The 25,599-nt window shown below is 43.7% G+C and overlaps 3 protein-coding genes across 4 annotated transcripts; 2 read left to right on the forward strand and 1 right to left on the reverse strand.

Moving 5' to 3' along the window:
- The first annotated feature begins 699 nt into the window (after positions 1-699).
- LOC127302838 (uncharacterized) lies at positions 700-2,120 on the forward strand. Its single transcript, XM_051333480.1, has 4 exons — positions 700-829; positions 924-1,032; positions 1,112-1,263; positions 1,733-2,120. The coding sequence occupies exons 1-4, from the start codon at positions 821-823 to the stop codon at positions 2,069-2,071; spliced, it is 609 nt and encodes a 202-aa protein (XP_051189440.1). The 5' UTR covers positions 700-820; the 3' UTR covers positions 2,072-2,120.
- Positions 1,061-6,294, reverse strand: LOC127302836 (uncharacterized). Of its 2 annotated transcripts, XM_051333478.2 has the most exons (4): positions 3,770-6,294; positions 3,588-3,658; positions 1,272-1,340; positions 1,061-1,194 (listed from the first exon to the last, which is right to left on the reverse strand). In XM_051333478.2, exon 1 carries the CDS (start codon positions 6,108-6,110, stop codon positions 3,864-3,866), a length of 2,247 nt encoding a protein of 748 aa, XP_051189438.1. In that variant the 5' UTR covers positions 6,111-6,294; the 3' UTR covers positions 1,061-1,194; positions 1,272-1,340; positions 3,588-3,658; positions 3,770-3,863. The 2 variants fall into 2 exon arrangements, with proteins under 2 accessions (XP_051189438.1, XP_071676593.1); XM_071820492.1 differs by lacking the exons at positions 1,061-1,194; positions 1,272-1,340 and having other exon boundaries at positions 2,979-3,658.
- Positions 6,295-22,560: 16,266 nt separating this feature from the next.
- Positions 22,561-24,799, forward strand: LOC139831826 (uncharacterized). Its single transcript, XM_071821173.1, has 3 exons — positions 22,561-23,222; positions 23,463-24,255; positions 24,725-24,799. Exons 1-3 carry the CDS (start codon positions 22,561-22,563, stop codon positions 24,797-24,799), a joined length of 1,530 nt encoding a protein of 509 aa, XP_071677274.1.
- Positions 24,800-25,599: the final 800 nt, after the last annotated feature.

The following is a 25,599-nucleotide window of genomic DNA, read 5'->3' on the forward strand; positions in this document are numbered from 1 at the left end:
CCCCACCCTCCTCGATGATACCGACGAGATCGCTGCCGACAAGGTGGATGCGGAGGCGGGAATACCTTATTCTTGTCTTGGACGGTGTCACCATAGCCACCATAATGTCGCTACTGGTTGACCAAACTCTAATTTTAGGGACCTTGATATAGTGTCGAGAGCAGGTCTGAGGTCTCCAGTTCTCCACGCCTTTCCGCTGCTGGAGCGGCAAGCAAAGGAGGCGGGGACCAGTCGATTCCCTGCCGGGGACGGAGGAGACGAAACAGATGGCGACAACAGCTAGGGTGGAACCCTGGATCGCCGCCTCTTCCTTTTTAGCGTTTTTTTAGTTCAGCTTTATTAAATCACCCGTTGATTGTCAAAGACAAAATAGAAAGAGAGTCTCATTCTCATCACACGATTCAGAGTGGAATCTCGTGTCACCATTATCGCGTGTGATGCATATATACAAAATATAGTCTATATGAGCCAAAAAAGATGCATACGAAATTTAGCCAAACAGTGCAATTAAGTTAATGGAAACACATGATCTCTCCTCTCGAAGGAATAATTTTGACCTTTGAGGATTACATAACGCTGATTGACTAATGTGAACAGGATGATAATCCTAAATTCCGTTTTGGAGTGGCTCTTCTGATTCATCACAGGACCGCATGGAACTTCGCGCCGTCCAATCCGGTTAATCAGCAGTAAGTGGCACCAGTTTACCAGCAACTCGACTGTGATCACACTGTGTATTTAAACCACCCTCGACCACCTCAAAACCCTCCCCAGTCCCCGCACAACCAAAGCTTGCAACCTCTCAAGTCTGAACTCAGCCATGGCAACGGTGACGAAGCTCTCACCTTCTTCTTCTCTGATCCATTCATGTTACTCTGCTGCTCTCATCAGACCTTAACCAGATAGCTTTTGAATCTTCGCAGGACGGAGCCGAGAACAGGCAGTTCAGCCTCCAGGTTGACATGCAGTGCCGGTGCATGGGGTGCGTTAGCAAGGTCGAGAAAGCCATGGCCTCCATTGGGAGCTTCAAAGGTACACGCAGCCTCCCTGACCCCTCTTTGATTTGTTCTTTCTTGGAACGTTTTGCCTGATTTTTCCTTTGGTTCAACAGGAGTCGAGAGATCGGTGGGAGATGTCGACACTGGGGTTGTTGCTGTGGCAGGGAAGGTGAATCCAGCGGAGCTTCGCCAGTGGCTGAAGAGGAAGACAATGAAGGATGTCAAGATCGTTTGCCCTGATCCACCAGTTGAGAATCGTAATCAGGTACTTACCCCTCGTCTACTAGGGCAGAATGAAGAGCGTTACTGTGATGTTCTTGGCTTTACAAATGAATGTATCCACTGGAAAAATGGCAAGAAGGATCATGTTTATTTTGTGCTTAGCAGATAGAAAATACACATATCAAAGGGCATGAAGTAATCAAATCTTAAAATATATCGGGCTAAAAGCCATGTAAGAACTGATAATCCACATGTCAAAAGCTGAACTTGAACGGCTGATAGTTTTTTAACACTTCAGAGAGTGACTGGTTCTGGTTACCTATTTCCACAGTGATCATGTGCACTGTGTGCTTGCTTGCTAGACAGATGGAACAAAAGATCAAACTCTATGAAACAGAACATGATGAAAAGGTATTGGGAAAAAAACCATGTAAAAATAGAAACATGACAAAAAGGTTTCGTATTTCCAAAGTGATTTCCACACCTCTAATTGAACCACTATCTGCTTGCAGAAAATGATATTGGTTCTGGGAAGCAGTTCAAGAATGGGGCACACTGCACCTTCAGCTCCACCATCACCAGATAACGTGTCCTGTGCTCTAGCACCATCAGGAGTTTGGTCTGACCATGAGGATGTGCATCTGATTGAAGAGAAGATCAGGGATCTCGAGAAGGTCAGGGATACGCTGAAAATCAAGAACCTGAAGAACGAGCTGACTGTGGCCAAGTATGAGCTCAGACAGTCCAGGGAAGTGATCAGCAGTAGCAAGAAGACTCTGCTAGATAGTGCTTTGAGTCAGCTCAAAGCGTACGAGAAACTTGAATCACTCGGTTGCTCGCTATTTGACTGAGCATATCCAGTTCATGGTTTCGCTATTAAACTTCATTGTATGGTCGGTGTAAACCCTTATTGTTAGTATGCAAATGGTAACTTTCCTGAGTTTCTATGCACCTCCGAAGCCTGATGTACCGTTGTTTGAAGTGTGAACTAGCCATGGGCATGGGGTGTAAACTCTATGCCACTATAGCAGCGAGATCTTTTGGTATATTTGTCACTGCATATCATCTACACTTGACCAAAAATCTGATTCAGGTAGACTGCAAGGTTCGTTCTGTTTACATAGAAGCTAAATAAATTTCAGTGGTGACCTTGCAACACAGCAAACAATATGTATCATGTGTCTCTATAGGTGGCCAATTCTCCATGTTAAATAGCATTAACATGTAGTACTCCGTATTAAACTAACTGAGAGGTGAGAACTAGAACAGTTCAGTGGCATGAGACAACATCAGCAGAATGACATGGTACACTCAAATAGTAACTGAAGTATAATGGCTTGAGGCAACATCAGCAGAACAGAACTAGAAGTAGAATTGAGGAACGCACTGAACACTAATGCCTGCCTCTCAGTCAGTCAGACATGCCGGCGGTGGTCACCGTCGTCGTCGACGCGGAGGTTGACCACCGTGGTCGCGGAGCGCGTTGAGGATGGCCCAGACCTTGGTGCGGTTCTTGAAGCCCTTCGTCTGGACCTCCTTGGCGGCGGCGGCGTGGATGGGCTCGCTGGCCAGGCCGTCGACCCGGAGGCGCATGGCGAGCACCTCGCCGACAGCGGCGGTGGCCTTGGTGTTGCAGGCGCGACCGCACTCCAGCCCGTCCCGGAGGGGCTTCTCGATGGAGGAGGCGGTGACCAGCACGCGGCCGCTCTGCCGGTCCACCAAGTTGGCCGTCCACTCGGAGGCGCATGGCAAGCACCCGGAGCCTTTCCAGTTCATGGTTTGAGTGTTAGCTAGTATGCAAATTAGAACTTTCTTGAAGTTTTCAATCATCTCTCAAGCCTAATGTATTTTCGTTTGAAGTGTCAAGTGTGAACAAGCCATGGGAGTAGGTGGTGAATTTCATGCCACCTCATCAGTGACCCTGATTGACCTTTTGGTATATTTGTTCAGAGCAGTTAATATGGTTAAAACCCCAGTAATATGGCACTAATGCGAATCCAGAGCAGCCATGCAGAATAACTTAAGGTTGTCTTCCAATCATGTCTACTTCTAACTCTAAGAATCATTGCCCAGTCCTAGTTCATCAGAACCAAACAAAGAACTAACACAGGATTGGTGTACACGAGATTAAATAGCTTTCTCTTAGCCTCCCTCTTGACGAAGAACACAGGAAAAGAGCGTCCCATGGTGTCAAAGAATCACACTACAGCTTGTCTGGAACCCAATGGTTATGATGTCATTCTCCAGCTCTGTGAGCAATGTGATGATGGCAGAGCAGGGTGCTACTATTCAGCTCATGTACAATTGTCAAATCACTAACATACAACCAAAAAAATAAACATCTTGTGGAACAACACATTTCAATACCTTGAACAATCACCACCAGTCACCAGAAGCCATTTTTGTAACAAATGTAATCAGTTGTACCTCTGATCATCCTACGAAAACAAAAAACAATATAAAAAATGATGTTCTTACTAATTCATCAATAGTTCACATTCCATAATTTCAACACATTGGAATATGAGAATAAAGAATCAGGTACTAACTTTGTACTCGCAGCAGCCTGCATTTCTTGTACCAGCAGAAATGACTCATTGCAATGAAAATCTTAAGCATGCCTTTCAAGGGTTTAAGTACATGTCAACTGTGGATGTCTCCTTCCAAAAACTGATACCTTTCTGGGAGCAAATCTTTGTGCTTATGGTATATCCCTTTCCTTGAAAAGAGAGTTATCAACAGGGAAATAGTTGAAGCTTCAAGCGACATGCTTTTCCCATCAACTCTGGACATATAATTGATGGCCCTGACTATTTCACCTTTATTCAGTAACTTTCTGATAATAATATTTAGCATACGAGAGTTGGAAGCACAACCACTCCTCTCCATTGATGAAAATATACTGTCAGCTTTTTCTATCAATCCTTTTTCTATAAGGTTTGACATCATCGTAGTGTACGTTATAACGGTAGGTACCAATCCCTTGGCTGGTATTGCAGCAAACAAATTCTGAGCTTGCTCTATTCTTCCAACTTTAAACATTGCATCAATTATAATAGTTAGACTTCTAATATCAAACTTATGGTTCATTGCTCGCAACTTGTCAAACATCATGACTGCTTCATCGGCACAACCATTTTTACAAATCCCACTGAGAATTATATTGTATGTATAAATGGACAATCTCACTCCACTTTTGTCCATCTCATGGAACATTTCCTTTGCAGCAACAGTTCTACCAGCCTTAAATAATCCATCCATTATGATGCTATAAGTAAGAGTATTCGGTTTAGCTGCCATATCTGACATTTCTCTGAATAGAGTCAACGCAGCATCCACCATTCCTGCTTTAAAGTATCCATCAATAAGTATATTGTACGTAATTGCATCCGGCTGAATGCCAACCGATACCATATCATCGTGTACCCTGCGTGCTTTCTGCATCTTGCCAACCAAGCAGTATCCATCAATCAGTGAACTAAATGTGATAACATTGGGCTTTTCACCTATATGTATCATAAAGTCAAAGATATCTTGTGCATCTGTCACCCTTCCTTCTTTGCATAGGTTGTTCACTATTGAGGTAAAGAACATAACGTCAGGACAACGGATGCCTTTTTCCTTCATTTCATGAACCAATTCTTTAGCTCTCACTAAATCACCATGTGTACAATAACCCTGAATCAGGCACCCATAAGTCTGTACATCTGGCCGTACCCCCATATCAATCATCTGGTTGAATTGTTGAATAGCATCATTCATCCTACCCTTTCTGCAAAACGCATCTATCATGGCTAAATAGGTCACAACATCCGGTTTCACTCCCTGTTTCTGCATGTCTTCAAAGATAAGAAAGGCCTCATCCACCGATCCACACTTAGCATGTGCATTGATCAATATGTTGAAAACATATTGGTTAGGTACAATACCTTCTCCTACCATCAAGTTATAGAGATTATTCATATCAACAAGGCATCCTTCTGTAGCGTACCCATGTAGCATGGTAGAGTATGCCACGATATTCAGTTTGAGGCCCTTCAGAATCGCGCAATCCAGAATCTGTCTAGCTTCTTTGCTTCTTCCACGCTTGCACAACACATCAATCATCGAGGTAAATGTCACCACATTAGGAACAACGCCCTGCTGCACCATTTCATGGAATAGGTTGCTTGCCGTGCTGAATTTACCCTCCTTTAAGAATCCATGGATAACCGTGGTATATGACACCACGTCAGGGGAGCAGGCAGCTTTTTGTTTTGCCATCATCCGGAGTAGCTCGAGTGCATGCTGGCTCCTGCTACCATCACATAAGCCCTTGATAACTGTGCTGTATGAGATGGCATCAGGCACGCAGCCCAGATGCGGCATCCTGTGAAGCAGCATGTCCAGAGCCTCATCTGTCCGCTTTGCGTGGCAGAGGACCTTGAGGAGGGTGTTGACGATAACGATGTTTGTCTTGAGGCCCGCCCTGAGGAAGCGGCCGAAGAAGGCAAACGCTAAGTCTTGATGCCGCGCGCGGCAGCAGCAGTCGAGCAGGATGCCGTACGTGTGGACTGTGGGCGGCGGCACCGGCGCGCCATCGCCTCGTGGCATGCGGTTGAAGAGGGCGAAGGCCAGCGACAGGCCGTCGCTGCAGGCGGTGGAGGCCGGCGCGCGGGCGAGGGCAGCGAGAAAGCCGTTCAGGGCGCCCGCTGGTACCGGAGTGTCCTGGTGGAGCAATTCGTCGAACACCTCGTGTGCGTCCTGAGGGCTGAGCGTCCCGGAGCAGGCGCGCTCCGTGGCCGCGGCAAGGGCGACGTGGGGAGCCTGGCGTGAGGGCAGCGAGGTGGATGTGGAGGAGGAGCGGCGGCGGAGAAGGAGCATCGGAGCGGACGAGTGGAGGCGAGACATGGTGTTGGCCGAGCGACACGGCGGCGCTCACAAAGAATGGAGTTTCACTTGAAAGCGGACACCAGGAGCACGGAGTGAGGGCGGCGATGGCGGCGAGGTGGAGGTGGAGCGGCGGAGGAGGAAGGACGTCGGAGCAGAGAGCAGTCGAGCGCTGGGAAAGAATGGTGTTTGACTTGAAAGCTGTACTATCCTGTAGTTTGATGGAAAGCAACGAATTAAATTCACTACTTCTCCTTGATCAATTCCAAAGGAATTTTCTTTTGAATCGGATTGATTCTACTGTACTATTACCTCAACTTAAAGCAGCTCGTAAATATGCTTAGTATAAATCAGGTACTATTTGAATCTAATAAAATGAATCTATCAAATAATGGTCTTGTGAGGTAATATTTGACAAAATCCCTATGACCAGATGCGCATTTAGGGTTTGATCGTAAATAGTTTGCAAAACAAAGTCAGACCGAGTCAAGCACAAATGAAGAGCATCTTGGGTCGACCCGTTTCGGGCACCAAACGGATCTCTTTTTTTAAGTTGGGTCGGCCCATGGATATAAATGAGGTCGTGTCATTCTCTTGTGTGTTTAGATTCATTGCAGGTCAGTAAGACCATTTTTAAAATAGAATTTGATATATTGAAAATTTAATGTACATATGGCAAATAAAAAGGACATAAAATAAAAATAACTTGATAAAAACCTATCTATGGTTTGCATCCACCGCGCCGCCTACACCTTGTTATCGTTGGCGGTCAGGTTGACATACTCTGGCACATGCCACATATACTAGAGGGGCCGATGCAGGCACGGGCCGGATTCCATGGCGACGCCTCCACATGCGAGCTTGAAAGCCTCCTTGAATTGGAGGTCGTGTGGTTGGATGGGGAACTTTTCCTCTGTCTTCACTGCCTTCGTATACTCGGTCTCCCATGCAAGGAGGCTGAGGTAGTCCCCGAGGTCATCCCGTGACTCCTCGTTCGGGGTGTCCATGATCGACTCCTCCTCGGCGACGAGTGCCTGCTCCTGGTCCTCAACTATCATGTCATCTAGTCCTTGTCCCCGAGGACTAGGAAGCACGGATACTTGGATATGTATCCGATACATGATACGGGGATACCGCGATACGATAATTTTTGAAAAACGCAGATGCGGGGATACGTTCACATATATGTAAATATTTTAAAAATAAAGAAATTTAATATATCTCATAGGATTAACATGGATATGGATGTTTCCCTCTACATCCAACATAGATATTTTAATAATTAAAGAAGTAAAATTCATCTCTAGAAATCACACGAATCAATAGCTAGTACTCCGGTGCGACATCAACGGTGGGACTTTCGTCGACCACCTTGCGCGCATCAGCCGACTTCAGCGTCGCCTTCGGCATTGCTGTCGTCAAGGCAGTCAGCGACGCCATCTTGGCTGCGGCTAGCTTCTTCGCAGCCTTCTTTGGCGTCGCCTTCTTCTGCGCCGGCGTCGGGGTCGGCACCTTGCTGCTCGGCCTTCACCCGCTTGGCCGGAGAGGGAGGCACGAACGCAGCGGGGGGTGCGGGGACGACGTGCTACCCCAGTCGCTTCCGATTTCCGACAGCAGCAGTGTGTGGCGCGTTGACCACGAGTCCTTCGGTGGTGGCTACCGCGGCGGCGCTGGATCCAGATGCAGTCGGTGGAGCCGGTCCGCGTGGCGCGGTCTGGCCTGGGAGCAGCGGCTGGCTGGTGGCGTCCATGTCGGCGCGCGGGCTGCGGTGGCCGGAGGGGATGGGGAGCAGCGGAATCGGGAGCGGTAGGTGGGGCGGAAGCGGGAAAGGGCCAGCTGAAAAGATGGGGTTCGCGCTCGCACAGCCTCCCCAACCCGGGAACTTGGGGTTTCCGCGGCGCAAAACGGGATAGCCCGGATTTTTTTTGTATAGGGTCCGGTGCGGTTTCTGAACGGTTCTTTTTTTCTCTCCGAACAGGAAAACAACGATTATTATGTGGATGGGTCCGATGCGGTTTATGAACGGTCTTTTTTTCTCTCCGAACCGGAAAACAACAATTATTATGTGAATGCGGTCTGATGGGATCTGCTAGAGATGCTCTATAGGGAGGAACGAGAAAAAGACGCTTCAATCAGCTGCCGAGCTGGCCAAGTCACACCAAAAACAAGGTTCAACCAAATGCCGATCCGCAAGATCAACCTCAATTTGAGCGGGAAAAAACGCAACATGCATGGAGTGTCTTCAATCCTGTTGATCTTGGCGATTTACACAGAAATAACTTTTTTCTAAAATTATAGCACAGACTGACCCTCCGGGCAAACTATTTCACTCCCCTTTTTTGTGGCGCCCCTCCCATGGGCGCCACACCTCACTAAGTGGCACCCGAGAGGTCGGCGCCACTCACCCATCCGACGTGGCGTCCTCGACGCTGAGGTGTGCACCGATTTGACGTGGCACGATGTGTGGCGCCGCACACATCGGCGCCACACTTTCAAAGTGTGGCGCCCGTGGCAAGGGCACCACACATCCTGTTATGTGTGGCCGCGCGAGCCCGCCCCAGCCCGACCCAGCCATTCTCTTCTCTGTTTCTTCCTCCCTCAGTTCCAAGGCGGCCGGCTCTCTCTCTCCCCTCAAATCCCTACTTAAATCTGTTGAATTTCGTCAGATCTGCCCGTGGAGATCGTTCCCACTCCGTTCCTCGAGGTAATCTCCTCCGTTCCCCCTCTTTTCATCCATTGATTTTGTGTATTTGGTTGAATCTATATGTGAAACCCTAGATGTGGATTTGGTTGATTTGAGGGTGGATGTGGATTTGGTTGGATGTTAGGGTTGTTGAAGTTGGAGAAATGGTAGTGTGCTAGTTTGTATGGGTAGATTATGTTGATTATGGTAACTAATGGACATATGTATGTATGTGTTGTTCACATTATGCTAGGGGATGGATAGAATTGTCCATGTTCATCATGTGGACAAGGATGCTTTCTTGAAGGGAAACATAGAGCCGGACCCGGAAGAGGTTGACTTGGTGTTTGACCTTAGCCCTAGCTTTGCGGAGGTGGTAGCACAAGTGAGGGTTGAGTTGAATTGGAATGAGCCAAATGATGGTGTTGAGCTAGAGGGAAGACATAATGTGGGGTTTGGAATGCACACCCGTTGGAAAACAATGCTTATCAACTCCGAGCAACGTTGGTCCGTTTACAAGGAGATGGTGACCGGGTCACAAGACAAGGCTTTGGAGTTGTTTGCAACCAAGACGGTTGATGCTCGTATTGAGCTTGACCTTAACCGGCGCTCATGCCCCGTTCAAGCTAGGAGTCCACCACCCATGAGCCAAGAAGAAGCCACTCAATCTCCCATTGTCCAACAACCTCCGTTGGAGGAGGAGTATGACGAGCATGATGATGGTGATGATGGTTTCGAGATGAATGCCAACAATGTCAGTGATTTGGATAAATATTGGACGCAAGAGGAGATGGACTACTCCATTCCTTATTCCTGATGCTATGTGTCGGACTCGGATGATGATGGACCCGACGAGGAACTCGATGAGGATGGCTTGACGGCTAAGGAACCCGAAAGAGCCAAGATATTCAAGAAGGTAATCGGACGGGATATTCGGATACCATTGTTCCTATTGGGATTCGTAGCATAGAAAACAAAAAATTTCCTACCGCAAGAACGAATAACAAGCCAAGATGCAATCTAGAAGATGGTAGCAACGAGAAGATCATGAGACTAACCCTCGAAGATTTCCAAAGCCTACGAGATTAGATCTCGTTGTTGCTGTAGTCGATCACTTGCCGCTTTCAAAAACACGTAGAAGATCTTGACGGTGCCACAGTCGGGTAGCACCTCCGTACTCGGTCACACGTTCGGTGTTGATGACGACGTCCTTCTCCCCGTTCCAGCAGGCAGCGGATGTAGTAGATCCTCCTCGGAATCCCGACAGCACGATGACGTGGTGTCGGTGGTGGTGGAGATCTCAGGCAGGGCTTCGCCTAAGCGATGTGGGAGAAGATGGAGGAGGAGAGAGGCTAGGGTTTGGGAGAGAGGGGGGCCTAGGGCGCCGGCCATGGGAGCCCTAGGTGGTGCGGCCAACTTGTGGGCAGCCCCCTCCCTCCCCTCCTCATATATAGGTGGAACCCCAAGGGTTTGCCCAAAGTCTTCGAATAAGACCCCAATTCAAAAACTGCCTTATGGACGAAACCTAGAGGGACAGGGACTCTTCCCTTCCCCCCTTGCTTGGCCGGCCAAGGAGGTGGAGTCCACCATGGACTCCACCCGCCCACTTGGTTGGCTGGTTAGGGTAACCGGGACTCCAGCTTCCATGGTGATTTCTTCCGGAAGGTTCTAGAACATTCTAGCGCCTTCCATAAATGCACCGGATCATTTCCAAACTTGAAAAGTGACTTCCTATATATGAATCTTATTCTCCGGACCATTCCGGACCTCCTCGTGATGTCCTGGATCCCATCCGAGACTCCGAACAAAATTCGAACTCCATTCCATATTCCATATCTACTTAAAATGACATCAAACCTTAAGTGTGTCACCCTACGTTTCGTGAACTATGTAGACATGGTTGAAACTCCTCTCCGACCAATAAACAATAGCGGGATCTGGAGATCCATAATGGCTCCCACATATTCAATGATAACATAGTGATCGATTGAACCATTACATACGATACCGATTCCCTTTGTTACGCGATATTTTACTTATCCGAGGTTTGATCATCGGTATCTCCATACCTTGTTCAACCTCGTCACCGAAAAGTAATCTTTACTCGTACCGTGGTATATCATCTCTTGTGAACTTATTCACATGCTTGCAAGCTAATCAGACGACATTCCACCGAGAGGGCTCAGAGTATATCTATCTGTCATCGGGATGGACAAATCCCACTCTTGATCCATATGCCTCAACTCATACTTTCCGAATACTTAATCCCATCTTTATAACCACCCATTTACGCAGTGGCGTTTGATGTAATCAAAGTATCCTTCCGGTATAAGTGATTTACATGATCTCATGGTCGAAGAACTAGGTAACTATGTATCGGAAGCTAATAGCAAATTGAACTTAATGACGTGATCTTATGCTACGCTTATTTGTGTGTGTCCATTATATCATTCATCCAATGACATAACATTGTTATTAATAACATCCAATGTTCATGATCACGAAACCATGATCATCTATTAATCAACAAGCTAGTTATACAAGAGTCTTACTAGGGACTCCTTGTTCTTTACATAACACACATGTATCAATGTTTCGGTTAATACAATTATAGCATGGTATGCAAACATTTATCATAAACACAAAGATATATAATAAACACTTTATTATTGCCTCTTGGGCATATCTCCAACAGCCTCCCACTTGCACTATAGTCAATAATCTAGTTTACATTTGTAAAGATATAACACCTTGGCCTTCTGGAGTTTAACATGTTTTGCTCACGGGAGAGGTTTTAGTCAACGGATCTGACACACTCAGAAAACGTATGTATTTTGCAATTCATTTGCGTCTTCACGCATCACTCATTTTCCAAATGAGTCGACATTAAATATGTTTGGTCTTCTGGTGGAACCTTAATTACGCGGTCTGAAATATGTCACTAATATTGTCACACACAATATAGATTCAAAATTCTGATACTATCGGAACTACACCAAGTTCTCAAAGAACTTCTCGACGTTAAACATCCTTAGTCATTGTCAAAACAATGACATACTCTGCCTTTGTTTGTACAATCCGTCACAATATTTAGAACTCATCTAAATCTAGCATAGACTTCTTCCAGCTCATTGTGCTACCTTTAAAACAACACTTAGCCTAATTGAGTTGAAATTTTATTTTTATATGTGACCAAACAAATATTGTTGCAACACCTTACAACGATTTGTTTGTCATTACCCATACAAAACTATATATATCCTTGGTTCTTCTAAAGAACTCAGGGATATTCTTACTGTTGTCCAATGATCATTACATGAATCATTCTGGTATATGCTCTTAACACTTTTAGAGCACATGACATCTGATTGTGTACATATTATTCGTGATCTAAAATCACTCATGTGTTTTTACTCATTGAGTGTCAGATACACTCAAGTCTTGTTAAACCTTCACATGAAAAGAATACCTTCTTAATATTTATAAATTGAACTACTTCAATATTCATTCTATGTGCTATAACTTAAACTTATTGTGTGTTTCAATCTATCTTCATAGATCTTGACACTAAATATGTTTCAGTTCATATCCTTTCATTGAATTTAATTCTCAATGAAACCTTTTTAATCAAGTATATAATTACATCATTTATAATCAATGATATGTCATCCACATATAATATTATAACTATGTCTCAGCGCTCCCACTTAATTTCTTGCAAATGCAAGCATCTTCATCGTTTCTTGATGAAATTAAAAACTCTTTGACTATTTCATCCGGTGAAGATTCCAACTCTGCGATACTCACTTCATCCAATTGAAGTTTGTATACCTATCTAGTATTCCACGGACCAACAAAACTCTTGGTTGTATCTAGTATACATCCTTAATACACACTTCTGGAAGGTATGTATTTCTGTCATCCTACTAACATATCTCATAAAAGAAATATGTAGTGGCTACTAGAATAATCCATATAGACTATAAGCATTGCTACGGAAGATCTAATCTTATCGTAGTCAACTCTTTGAACTTTATCGTAAACAAATTTTCGACAAGTCGAGCTTCTTCAATGGTATTGCATCCAAGTCCATCAATTTTATAGGTTCATTTACTTTCAAAAATTATTCACCTATCTTGGATTTCATGGCACTTAGCCATTTTAACGGAGTCAGGGCCCATCATAAGTTCTTTGTATGTAGTTGGTTTATCATTGTTCAAAATTAATCCTTTGTTCACAAATCATTTATTTGATCACAAAGTAAACCATACCTACAAGGTTCAATAGGTACTTCGATCTCCATGACTACAACACTTTGTAGACATGGGAGCCATGATCATCGTGGCCGCTTCTAGAACCATTTCTGATGCTGCGCTACTCTGATCATCATGCTCAGGTTCATCAACCTTATCAAGTTCTATTGTCCTCCCACTCAAATACTTCGCTAGAAACAATTTCTTGGAAATAAGAAACATCGACAAACACTTTTGTCTTTGACTTCATAGTGGAAAGAATTCCCAATTTGTTCTCTGGGATAACCAGCAAAGACATTCATCCGATTTTGGTTGTAAACTCATTTACTTATGCTATGCATACCAAAATTTAAGAAAGTACTATTGGGGTTTATACCCATGTGATGGCGTGTGATGCACACGTCCGTTGGGAACCCCAAGAGGAAGGTGTGATGCACACAACAACAAATTTTTCCTCAGAAAGAAACCAAGGTTATCGAACCAGTAGGAGATGAAGGCCACGTGAAGGTTGTTGGTGAAGGAGTGTAGTGCGGCGCAACACCAGGGATTCCGGCGCCAACGTGGAACCTGCACAACACAATCAAAATACTTTGCCCCAACTTAACAGTGAGGTTGTCAATCTCACCGGCTTGCTGTAAACTAAGGATTAAACGTATGGTGTGGAGAATGATGTTTGTTTGCATAGAACAGCAGAGAACAATGATTGCATTAGATTGTATTTTAGATGTAAAAGAATGGACCGGGGTCCACAGTTCACTAGTGGTGTCTCTCCAATAAGATAAATAGCATGTTGGGTGAACAAATTACAGTTGGGCAATTGACAAATAGAGAGAGCATAGCAATGCACATACATATCATGATGACGAATATGAGATTTACTTAGGGCATTACGACAAAGAACATATACCGCTATCCAGCATGCATCTATGCCTAAAAAGTCCACCTTCGGGTTAGCATTCGCACCCCTTCCAGTATTAAGTTGCAAACAACAGACAATTGCATTAAGTACTGTGCGTAATGTAAAAATACAAATATCCTTAGACAAAGTATTGATGTTTTATCCCTAGTGGCAACAGCACATCCATAACCTTAGAACTTTCTGTCACTGTCCCAGATTCAATGGAGGCATGAACCCACTATCGAGCATAAATACCCCCTCTTGGAGTTACAAGTATCAACTTGGCCAGAGCCTCTACTAGCAACGGAGAGCATGCAAGATCATAAACAACACATATATCATAGATCAATAATCAACTTGACATAGTATTCCATATTCATCGGATCCCAACAAACACAACATGTAGCATTACAAATAGATGATCTTAATCATAATAGGCATCTCACAAGATCTAAACATGATAGCACAAGAGGAGGAGACAATCATCTAGCTACTGTTATGGACCCATAGTCCAAGGATGAACTACTCACGCATCAGTCCGGAGGCGGGCATGGTGATGTAGAGTCCTCCGGGTGATGATTGTAGGATAACGTTGCATAGAAAACAAAAAATTTCCTACCGCGAACACGCAATCCAAGCCAAGATGCAATCTAGAAGACGGTAGCAACGAGGGGGTATCGAGTCTCACCCTTGAAGAGATTCCAAAGCCTACAAGAGGAGGCTCTTGTTGCTGCGGTAGACGTTCACTTGCCGCTTGCAAAAGCGCGTAGAAGATCTTGATCACGATCGGTTCCGGCGCCACGAACGGGCAGCACCTCCGTACTCGGTCACACGCTCGGTTGTTGATGAAGACGACGTCCACCTCCCGTTCCAGCGGGCAGCGGAAGTAGTAGCTCCTCTTGAATCCGACAGCACGACGGCGTGGTGTCGGTGGTGGTGGAGAAGTCCGGCGAAGCTTCGCTAAAGCTACGCAGGAGTTATGGAGGAGAGGGGGCGGCTAGGGTTTGGGAGGGTGTGGCCGGCCACTTCAAGGGGGGCGGCCAGCTTGTGGTCTTGGGGTGGTCGGCCCCCTCCCTTGGCCCCTCATTATATAGGTGGATCCCCAAGTGTTGGTGTCCAAGTCTTCGAATAAGACCCGAACCAAAAACCTTCCATATGGAGGGGAAACCTAGCCAAGCTAGGACTCCCACCAAAGGTGGGAGTTCCACCTCCCATATGGGGGGGTGGCCGGCCCCCTAAGGGGGAGTCCACTTGGGACTCCTCCCCCACTAGGGTTGGCCGGCCATGGAGGTGGAGTCCCATGTGGACTCCACCTTCCTTGGTGGTTTCTTCCAGACTTTTCTAGAACCTTCTAGAACCTTCCATAGAACCTTCCGCGACATTTTAATTCACATAAAATGACATCCTATATATGAATCTTATTCTCCGGACCATTCCGGAACTCCTCGTGATGTCCGGGATCTCATCCGGGACTCCGAACAAATATTCGAACTCCATTCCATATTCAAGTACTACCATTTCAACATCCAACTTTAAGTGTGTCACCCTACGGTTCGTGAACTATGCGGACATGGTTGAGTACTTACTCCGACCAATAACCAATAGCGGGATCTGGAGATCCATAATAGCTCCCACATATTCAACGATGACTTTAGTGATCGAATGAACCATTCACATACTATACCAATTCCCTTTGTCTCGCGATATTTTACTTGTCCGAGGTTTGATCTTCGGTATCACTCTATACCTTGTTCAACCTCGTCTCCTGACAAGTACTCTTTACTCGTACCGTGGTATGTGGTCTCTTATGAACTCATTCATATGCTTGCAAGACATTAGACGACAGTCCACCGAGAGGGCCCAGAGTATATCTATCCGTCATCGGGATGGACAAATCCCACTGTTGATCCATATGCCTCAACTCATACTTTCCGGATACTTAATCCCACCTTTATAGCCACCCATTTATGCAGTGGTGTTTGGTGTAATCAAAGTACCTTTCCGGTATAAGTGATTTACATGATCTCATGGTCATAAGGACTAGGTAACTATGTATCGAAAGCTTATAGCAAATAACTTAATGACGAGATCTTATGCTACGCTTAATTGGGTGTGTCCATTACATCATTCATATAATGACATAACCTTGTTATTAATAACATCCAATGTTCATGATTATGAAACTAATCATCCATTAATCAACAAGCTAGTTTAAGAGGCATACTAGGGACTTCTTGTTTGTCTACATATCACACATGTACTAATGTTTCGGTTAATACAATTATAGCATGATATATAAACATTTATCATAAACATAAAGATATAAATAATAACCACTTTATTATTGCCTCTAGGGCATATCTCCTTCAGTCTCCCACTTGCACTAGAGTCAATAATCTAGATTACATTGTAATATACCTAACACCCATGGCATTCTGGTGTTGGTCATGCTTTGCCCTAGGGAGAGCTTTAGTCAACGGATCTGCTACATTCAGATCAGTGTGTACTTTGCAAATCTTTACTTCTCCATCTTCGATGTACTCGCGAATCGAGTGGTAACGCAGCTTGATATGCTTCAGCCTCTTGTGTGACCTTGGCTCTTGTGCATTGGCGATGGCACCCATGTTATCACAGTAAATGATTAATGGGTCCAATGCACTAGGAACCACACCGAGCTCTACAATGAACCTCTTCATCCATACCGCTTCTGATGAAGCCTCTGAAGCCGCTATGTACTCTAATTCTGTTGAAGACTTCGCCACCGTGCACTGCTTTGAGCTTGCCCAGATTACTGCAGCACCATTCAATATAAACACGTACCCAGATTGTAACTTTAGAGTCATCAGGATCAGTGTTCCAACTTGCATCGGTGTAACCATTTACAACGAGCTCTTGGTCACCTCCATAACAAAGAAACATATCCTTAGTTCTTTTCAAGTACTTCAGGATATTCTTGACCGCTGTCCAGTGTTCCATTCCTGGATCACTTTGATATCTGCTAGTCAAACTAACAGCATGTGCTATATCCGGTCTAGTACATAGCATGGCATACATGATAGATCCTCGCGAGGCATAGGGGATATTACTCATCCTTTCTCTTTCTTCTGCCGTAGCCGGTCCTTGAGTCTTACTCAATACCTTGCCTGGTAACATAGGTAAGAACCCTTTCTTACTTTCGTCCATTCTAAACTTCTTTAGAATCTTGTCCAGATATGTACTCTGTGATAGCCCTATTAGGCGTCTTGATCTATCTCTATAAATCTTGATGCCTAATATATATGATACTTCACCAAGGTCTTTCATTGAAAAACTATTATTCAAATAACCTTTAACACTGCTTAATAGTTCTATAATCATTCCCGATCAATAATATGTCATCTACATATAATATCAGGAATGCTACAGAGCTCCCACTCACTTTCTTGTAAATACAGGCCTCTCCATGACACTGTATAAACCCGAAGTCTTTGATCACCTTATCAAAACGTCGGTTCCAACTTCTCGATGCTTGCTTCAGTCCATAGATTGAACGCTGAAGTTTGCATACTTTGTCAGCATTTTTAGGATCGACAAAACCTTTGGGTTGTACCATATACAACTCTTCCTCAATGTCTCCATTAAGGAACGCCGTTTTGACATCCATCTGCCAAATCTCATAATCGAAAAATGCAGCTATTGCTAACAAAATCCTCACAGATTTTAGCTTCGCTACAGGTGAGAAAGTCTCATCGTAGTCAACTCCTTGAATTTGTCGGAAACACTTTGCGACAAGTCGAGCTTTATAGACAGTAATATTACCATCAAGATCTCTGTTTTCTCTTGAAGATCCATTTATTCTCGACAGCCTTTCGGCTATCAGGTAAGTCTACCAAAGTCCATACTTTGTTATCATACATGGATCCCATTTCGGATTTCATGGCTTCTTGCCATTTGTTGGAATCTGGGCTCATCATCGCTTCTTCATACGTCGCAGGGTCCTCATCATTGTTATCCACAATCATGACATTTAGACAAGGATCATACCAATCAGAGTGGTACGTTCCCTTGTCGATCTGCGAGGTTCGATAGTTTCCTCGTTCGAAGTTTCATGATCATTATCATTAGCTTCCTCTGTTGCCGGTGTAGGCGGTACAGTACAACTTCCGGTGATCTGCGCTACTGCGATCAACGAGTATAGATTCATCAATCTCATCGAGTTCTACTTTTCTTCCAGTCACTTCTTTAGTGAGAAATTCTTTCTCAAGAAAGGTTCCGTTCTTAGCAACAAAGATTTTGCCTTCGGATCTGTGATAGAAAGTGTACCCTATAGTTTCCTTAGGGTATCCTATGAAGACGCATTTCTCCGCTTTGGGTTCTAGCTTGTCCGGTTGTAACTTCTTTACATAGGCTTCGCAACCCCAAACTTTCAGGAACGACAGCTTAGGTTTCTTATTAAACCATAATTCATACGGTGTCGTTTCTACGGATTTTGATGGTGCTCTATTTAAAGTGAATGCGGCTGTCTCTAATGCATAACTCCAAAATGATAACGGCAAATCAGTAAGAGACATCATAGAACGAACCATATCTAAGAGAGTTCGATTACGACGTTCGGACACACCGTTACGTTGAGGTGTTCCCGGCGGTGTCAATTGTGAAAGTATTCCGCATTTCTTTAAATGCATGCCAAACTCATAACTCAGATATTCACCTCCACGATCAGATCGTAGAAATTTGATCTTCTTGTTACGTTGATTTTCTACTTCACTTTGAAATTCCTTAAACTTCTCGAAAGTTTCGGATTTATGTTTCATGAAATAGATATACCCATATCTACTCAGATCATCTGTGAAGGTTAGAACATAACGATAACCACCGCACGATGCTACGCTCATTGATCCGCACACATCGCTATGTATGATTTCCAATAAGTCAGTAGCTCGCTCCATCATACCAGAAAATGGAGTCTTTGTCATTTTTCCCATTAGACATGCTTCGCATCTATCAAGTGACTCAAAGTCAAGTGATTCAAGTAATCCATCAGTATGGAGTTTCTTCATGCGTTTCACTCTAATATGACCAAGGCAGCGATTGCCACATATAAGTAGAATTATCATTCAATTTAATTCGCTTAGCATCAATGTTATGTATGTGCGTATCACTACTATCGAGATCTAACAGAAATAAGCCATTCTTTTGTGGTGCTCGACCATAAAAGATATTATTCATAAAAATAGAACAACCATTATTCTCAGACTTGAATGAATAACCGTCTTGCATTAAACAAGATCCAGATATAATGTTCATGCTCAACACAGGTACATAATAGCAATTATTTAGGCTTAAAACTAATCCCGAACGTAGATGTAGAGGAAGTGTGCCGACTGCGATCACATTGACCTTGGATCCGTTTCCAACGCGCATCGTCACTTCATCTTTCAGCAGTTGTCGTTTATTCTTTAGTTCCTGTTTCGAGTTACAAATTTGAGCAACCGAACCAGTATCAAATACCCAGGTACTAGAACGAGAACCAGTGAAATGAACATCTATAACATGTATATCAGATATACCTTCTTTCTTCTTCTTGACAAGGCCGCTCTTGGATCAGCCGATACTTGGAGCAATTACGCTTCCAGTTGTCCCTTCTCCTTGCGATAATAGCACTCGGCATCGGGCTTAGGGCCGTTCTTAGGTTTCACAGGAGGCGTGGCAGCTTTCTTGCCACCCTTCTTGAATTTTCCCTTAGACTTGCCCTGTTTCTTGAAACTGGTGGTCTTGTTGTCCATCAACACTTGGTGCTCTTTCTTGTTCTCAATCTCTGCACTTTTAGCATGCCAAAGAGTTCAGCTAACTCCTTGTTCATGTTCCGCATATTGTAGTTCATCACAAAGTTCTTGTAACTTGGTGGCAGTGATTGAAGGACACGATTAATCCCCAGTCTGTTAGGAATCACTATTCCCAAGTCACTGAGTTTCTTCGCATGCCCGGTCATGGCGAGCATGTGCTCACTAACGGAGCTGCCTTCTTCCATCATACAGCTGAAGAAATGTTTCGATGCTTCATAGCATTCCATGGCCGCATGAGTCTCGAATATAGCTTTCAGCTCATTCATCAACTCATGACGATCATGGTGCTCAAAAAGTTTTTGAAGATCGGATTCCAGACTGCACAGGATGGCACACTGAACTTGAGAGTACCGAGTTTTCCGAGTCTCGTAAACAGCTTTTACTTCATCGGTTTCAGTTTCTGCAGGAGGGTCACCTAGCGGTGCATCAAGCACATATTGCAGATTTCCGCCAGAGAGGAAGATCCTCACATGACGGAACCAGTCGGTGAAGTTGCTACCGTTGCTCTTAAGTTTCTCTTTCTCTAGGAACTGATTAAAATTGATTGGGGACGCCATCTCTACAACATATATTTGCAAAAGTTTAGACTAAGTTTATGACAAATTGAGTTCAAATTTTAATTCAACATAATTAAAAACCTAAGTGAACTCCCACTCAAAACAATATCCCTCGCATTGTCTTAGTGATCACACGAACCAAATCCACCGCACCTAAACCCGATCATCACGAGAAAAGGTGTGATTTCAATGGCGAACACTCAAAGTGTTCATCATATCAACCATATGATTCATGCTCTACCTTTCGGTATCACGTGTTCCGAGACCATGTCTGTACATGCTAGGCTCGTCAAGGCCACCTTAGTATCCGCATGTGCAAAACTGTCTTGCACCCGTTGTATGTACTTATTGAATCTATCACACCCGATCATCACGAGATGCTTCGAAACGACAAGACTTGGTAACGGTGCTACTAAGGATGAACACTTTATTATCTTGAGATTTTAGTGAGGGATCATCTTATAATGCTACCGTCGCGATCTAAGCAAAATAAGATGCATAAAAGGATTAACATCACATGCAGTTCATATGTGATATGATATGGCCCTTTTGTCTTTGCGCCTTTGATCTTCATCTCCAAAGCACGGACATGATCTCCATCATCTTCGGGCATGATCTCCATCATCGTCGGCGTAGCGTCAAGGTCAATGGCGCCGTCTTCATGATTGTCCTCCATGTAGCAACTATTACAACTACTTTGAAATACTACTCAACATGAAATTTAAAGACGGGCAGATGCATTTCAGCAGTCTAATGGCTTTATTGTATCCAGGACAGCTCATTCACCTAGCTGTGGTCGTCCTGCTCGCAGAAGGGTAGCAAGGTCCCTGAATTTCTCTACAGAGGGTGAAGATGTTGGAAACGTAGGAGAAGATAGTCTGTCAACTGGTTTTGCCTCTTCTCCTATTACAGTTCAGCGTAAAAAAAGAGGGAAGGCAAAGAAGTATGACACCCCTTTGGTGGACACATCAGTGCGTCGTTGTACGCGCAGTATGATAAAAAACAATGGCTATCGCCCTGCTCCTATCTCGGACGGTGGGCGGACTAATGCTAAGCGTGTTAAGACGCAGATGAAGGATATGAAAGGTGCAAAGGATGTGAAGGGCAAGGGAAAGAAGATGGCAGATAAATTGGAGAAGGAGGAACCGGAACTGCCTCAAACTCCAATTCATGTCCTTCAAGCTATTGGTATAGGTCTGGGTATTGATCCTGCAAAATTAACAGAGGAGAAGCTTAATGCATCCTCTGCAGTGTTCAAGAAGTTGCCCCCTTCTGATGATTAGTCTACTCATCAAGTCTTTGGCAGAGGGATCATTCCCTTTTGTCAGTTATCTTGTGTTCTGGGTTCTTTTGGGCATGGAACAGTTTATGTCATGGTTATTTCCTATGTGTCGCTTATCTGAATTTTTTTGCACAGTTCCTGGGTTGTATGACTTATTCTATGCATTGGGTCAATATGGTTATATTTCCTCCAGTTTTTAATGCATATTAAAACCTATAGAAAGTGGAGGGTTCTATGTTGGAATGTGCGAGGTCTTAACTCTGAATCTAGGCAAAGAGCGGTTCGTGCAAAGATCGAAGAGAGTGAATGTGCTATTATTTGTCTTCAGGAGACAAAGTGTGAATTCTTTGATCAGCGATTCATTAGAAAATTTAGCCCCAAGCGTTTTGATGCTTTTGCTTACTCTCCTTCTGTGGGTGCATCTGGTGGAATTCTAGTTTTGTGGAATTCTGCAGTGTTCAATGGCAGTTTGCAGCAGATAGAACGATTTGCAGTTTCAATTCAGTTTACATCGGTTCATAATTCTGAAGTTTGGAATCTCACAACTGTATATGGGCCGTGTCAGGGGGGAGAAAGGGACCAGTTTATAGCATGGTTATATAATTTTGAAATTCACCCGTTAAGTAAACATCTCTTGCTTGGTGATTTCAATTTTATCAGATCCGTGGATAATCGGAATAAACCTGGAGGCAGTGTCCAAGATATGTTTATTTTTAATGAAATTATAGGACACCTGGGCTTGGTTGAGTTACCATTAAAGGGACGTTCTTTCACTTGGTCCAATATGCAGCATAATCCCCTCTTGGAGCAGTTAGATTGGTTCTTTACGATGCCAAATTGGACAAGTGTTTTTCCTAACACAATGGTTCTACCTCTGGCTAAACCTCAATCAGATCATATACCATGTGTGGTTAATATTGATACAGAAATCCCTAAAGCTAAGATATTCCGATTTGAGAACTTTTGGGTGGATATGCCGGGCTTTATGGAGTGTGTAAGCAAGTCTTGGAGTACTCCTTCTGTCAAGCTTTCTAGTGTTGCAATTCTTGCAGATAATCTTAAAAAGCTCAGATACAATTTGAAGCATTGGCAAAAGTGTATCTCACAACTTAAGGTTCTTATTGAGAAATGTAACCAGGCAATCTTTATCCTGGATTCTATAGAAGATAAAAGGCCTCTTTCAGTTCCTGAATTTAATTTTAGACAGCTGGTCAAACTTCATTTGGAGGATCTGTTGTTAGCCCAATGTATGTACTGGAGGAAGAGGTGCACCATTCGATGGATCAAGATGGGGGAGGATAACACCAAATTCTTCCATGCTAAAGCTACTGAAAGGTTCAGACATAATTTTATATCTTCTTTAGTAGCTTCTGATGGTAGAGAAATCAGGGATCATGATCAAATGGCAGGTCTGTTGTGGGCTTCTTATAAGGAAAGGATGGGGTCTTCAGAGGGTATATCTATGCAATTTGATCTTTCTAGGATACTCAATAGAGTTGAGGGCCTGGACATTTTATCAAGACCCTTTGAGGAAAAGGAAATGGATGATATTGTCAAGAACATGCCAGCTGATCGTGCTCCGGGGCCTGATGGTTACTCTGGTTTATTCTTGAAGAAGTGTTGGCATATTATAAAGTAAGATTTTTATAATCTGGCTAGAGATTTTCATGATGGTAGAGTTGGATTGCAGAATATTAATGGTTCTTTTATAACCCTCATTCCGAAGAAGGCTGCTCCTGAGTCTGTCAATGACTATCGACCAATTTCCCTCACTAGTGTATGTTTGAAGTTTCTGACAAAACTAGCTGCAAACAGGCTGCAGGATCACATTCTTAGATGTATTCATAAGAACCAATATGGGTTTATTCGTTCTAGGACAATTCAAGATTGTCTTGCATGGACCTATGAGTATATATACCAGTGCCAACTATCCAAGAAACCAATTCTAATTGTAAAGTTGGATTTTGCAAAAGCTTTTGACACAATTGAGCATAAAGCCATTTTGCAAATTTTGAAGTATAAGGGGTTTGATGATGTCTGGATTGGTTGGATGAAGGAGGTATTATCTTCTGGTTCATCATCTATTCTTCTCAATGGGGTGCCTGGAAAGCAGTTTATATGTAAGAGGGGGGTGAGGCAAGGTGACCCCCTTTCACCCTTACTGTATGTTTGTGGGGGTGATCTTCTACAGTCAGTTATTAATGATAATCTCAACAGTAATGTGTTGCATCTGCCTATCATTACAAATGATTCTGAGTTTCCAGTGGTTCAATATGCTGATGATACCATTCTGTTGCTTGCTGCTGAAATGGATCAAGTGCTTGCACTAAAGGAGATTTTGCATAAGTTTGGACTATCAACTGGTTTAAGAGTGAACTTCCAGAAGTCTCAAATTGTACCCCTGAATGTGGAGGAGACTGTCACTATTCAGTTGGCTGAAGCTCTGGGTTGTCAGATTGGATCATTGCCATTTCCTTATCTTGGGCTGCCACTTGGTACTACTAAGCCCTCTATCCAGGATCTAATGCCTATTGTTCATGGGTTGGAGAGGAGGCTTACTGCCACATCCATATTCCTGTCTCAAGGAGCAAGGCTTCAGCTCATCTCATCTGCTTTATGCTCGATGCCCCTACATTTTCTGCTGTCTCTTAAATTGCCACCAGGTTTGGTAACCCAATTGGATAGAATTTTAAGGCAATGCCTATGGAGGGACAAGGATCAGCCAAAGCCTTCTCTTGCGGCTTGGCATATGGTTTGCAAACCAAAGGAAAATGGGGGCCTTGGTGTAGTCAATTTCCAGAAGAAAAACAATGCTTTGTTGCTGAAACATCTGGACAAGTTTTATAATAAATCTGATACACCTTGGGTACAACTAATCTGGAGTAGTTACTATACTAATTCGGTACCTCATTCTGCTAGGCCCTGTGGTTCTTTTTGGTGGAGGGATATTATACATTTGTCAGGGAGCTTTACTGAAGTAGCTACTATTGAGCCTGGAATGGGAGATTCCTTTTTGTTCTGGAGTGATAAGTGGAAGTTCATGCATTCGGATCAGCCTTTGGCCTCTAGGTTTCCGAGATTATTCTCTTTTGTTCTTGATAAGGAGATGTCTGCTGCTGATGTTTTTTCCACTGAAGATTTTTCCCAGCTTTTCTATCGGCCATTATCTGCTGAAGCTTTTCAAGAGTACTGTCAGGTTCAACAAGGTCTGATAACTGAACCGCTTTCAGGAAGACCTGACATTTGGAAATATGCATGGGGAGAAAAGTATCATCCTTCAAAGTTTTATGCTCATTTACATGCTGATATAGTTGTCCCTGCGGTCTTTCGATGGTTATGGAAGTCAGCCTGTATGATGAAGACGAAGATGTTTGCCTGGTTGCTCCTCAATGACAGATTGAATACCAGAGATTTGTTAGTACGGAGAAATTGGACTGTCTCTGATGATAGACATTGTGTGCTATGCCCTACACATACTTATGAGGATAGACTCCATTTGTTTTTTACATGCAACTTCAGTCATCGGATATGGAATTATCTTCAGATTGATTGGTCCAGGGGTGCTGATTTGCAAACGGCGGTTGCTGAGGCTAGAAGGGGTTTTGCTAAACCTTTTTTCATGGAGGTCATGATCACGGCCTGTTGGCACATATGGAAGCAACGAAATGGGAGAATTTTTGAGAATGAAAGGCCCACCTTTGCAAGGTGGAAGTGTAACTTTGTACATGATATTACTTTGTTACAACATAGGATCAAGGTTAAGCATAGAGATAGCCTTCTGACTTGGATACATAGCTTACCTTGATTAGGTTTTTTCTTCTTCTTCCCATAGGTAGGTAGATGACTTCCAACATCTTGTTGTACTCCTTTGTTTCTGCTTTTTTAATAATAAAATGAAAATGCTGTGGGGCTGTTGCCTCACAGTTAAGCTTCAAAAAAAGACAACCATAAGGCTCCTGCCGGTTGCCACAATACAATAATGATCATCTCATACATATTCATCATCACATTA

The sequence above is a fragment of the Lolium perenne genome, chromosome 5 (genome assembly GCF_019359855.2).
Source record: "Lolium perenne isolate Kyuss_39 chromosome 5, Kyuss_2.0, whole genome shotgun sequence".
Taxonomy (NCBI): domain Eukaryota; kingdom Viridiplantae; phylum Streptophyta; class Magnoliopsida; order Poales; family Poaceae; genus Lolium; species Lolium perenne.

Bases quoted from the DNA above. Each gene is read 5' to 3' on its own strand.
- LOC127302838 (XM_051333480.1), top strand. The intron at 1,033-1,111 runs GTACACGCAGCC...TTGGTTCAACAG, and splicing joins CTCCATTGGGAGCTTCAAAG to GAGTCGAGAGATCGGTGGGA. The intron at 1,264-1,732 runs GTACTTACCCCT...ATCTGCTTGCAG, and splicing joins CAGTTGAGAATCGTAATCAG to AAAATGATATTGGTTCTGGG.
- LOC127302836 (XM_051333478.2), bottom strand. From the start codon at position 6,110: ATGTCTCGCCTCCACTCGTCCGCTCCGATGCTCCTTCTCCGCCGCCGC.
- LOC139831826 (XM_071821173.1), top strand. From the start codon at position 22,561: ATGCCGGGCTTTATGGAGTGTGTAAGCAAGTCTTGGAGTACTCCTTCT. The intron at 23,223-23,462 runs GTAAGATTTTTA...TATTCGTTCTAG, and splicing joins AAGTGTTGGCATATTATAAA to GACAATTCAAGATTGTCTTG. The intron at 24,256-24,724 runs GTAACCCAATTG...TTTCCACTGAAG, and splicing joins TTAAATTGCCACCAGGTTTG to ATTTTTCCCAGCTTTTCTAT.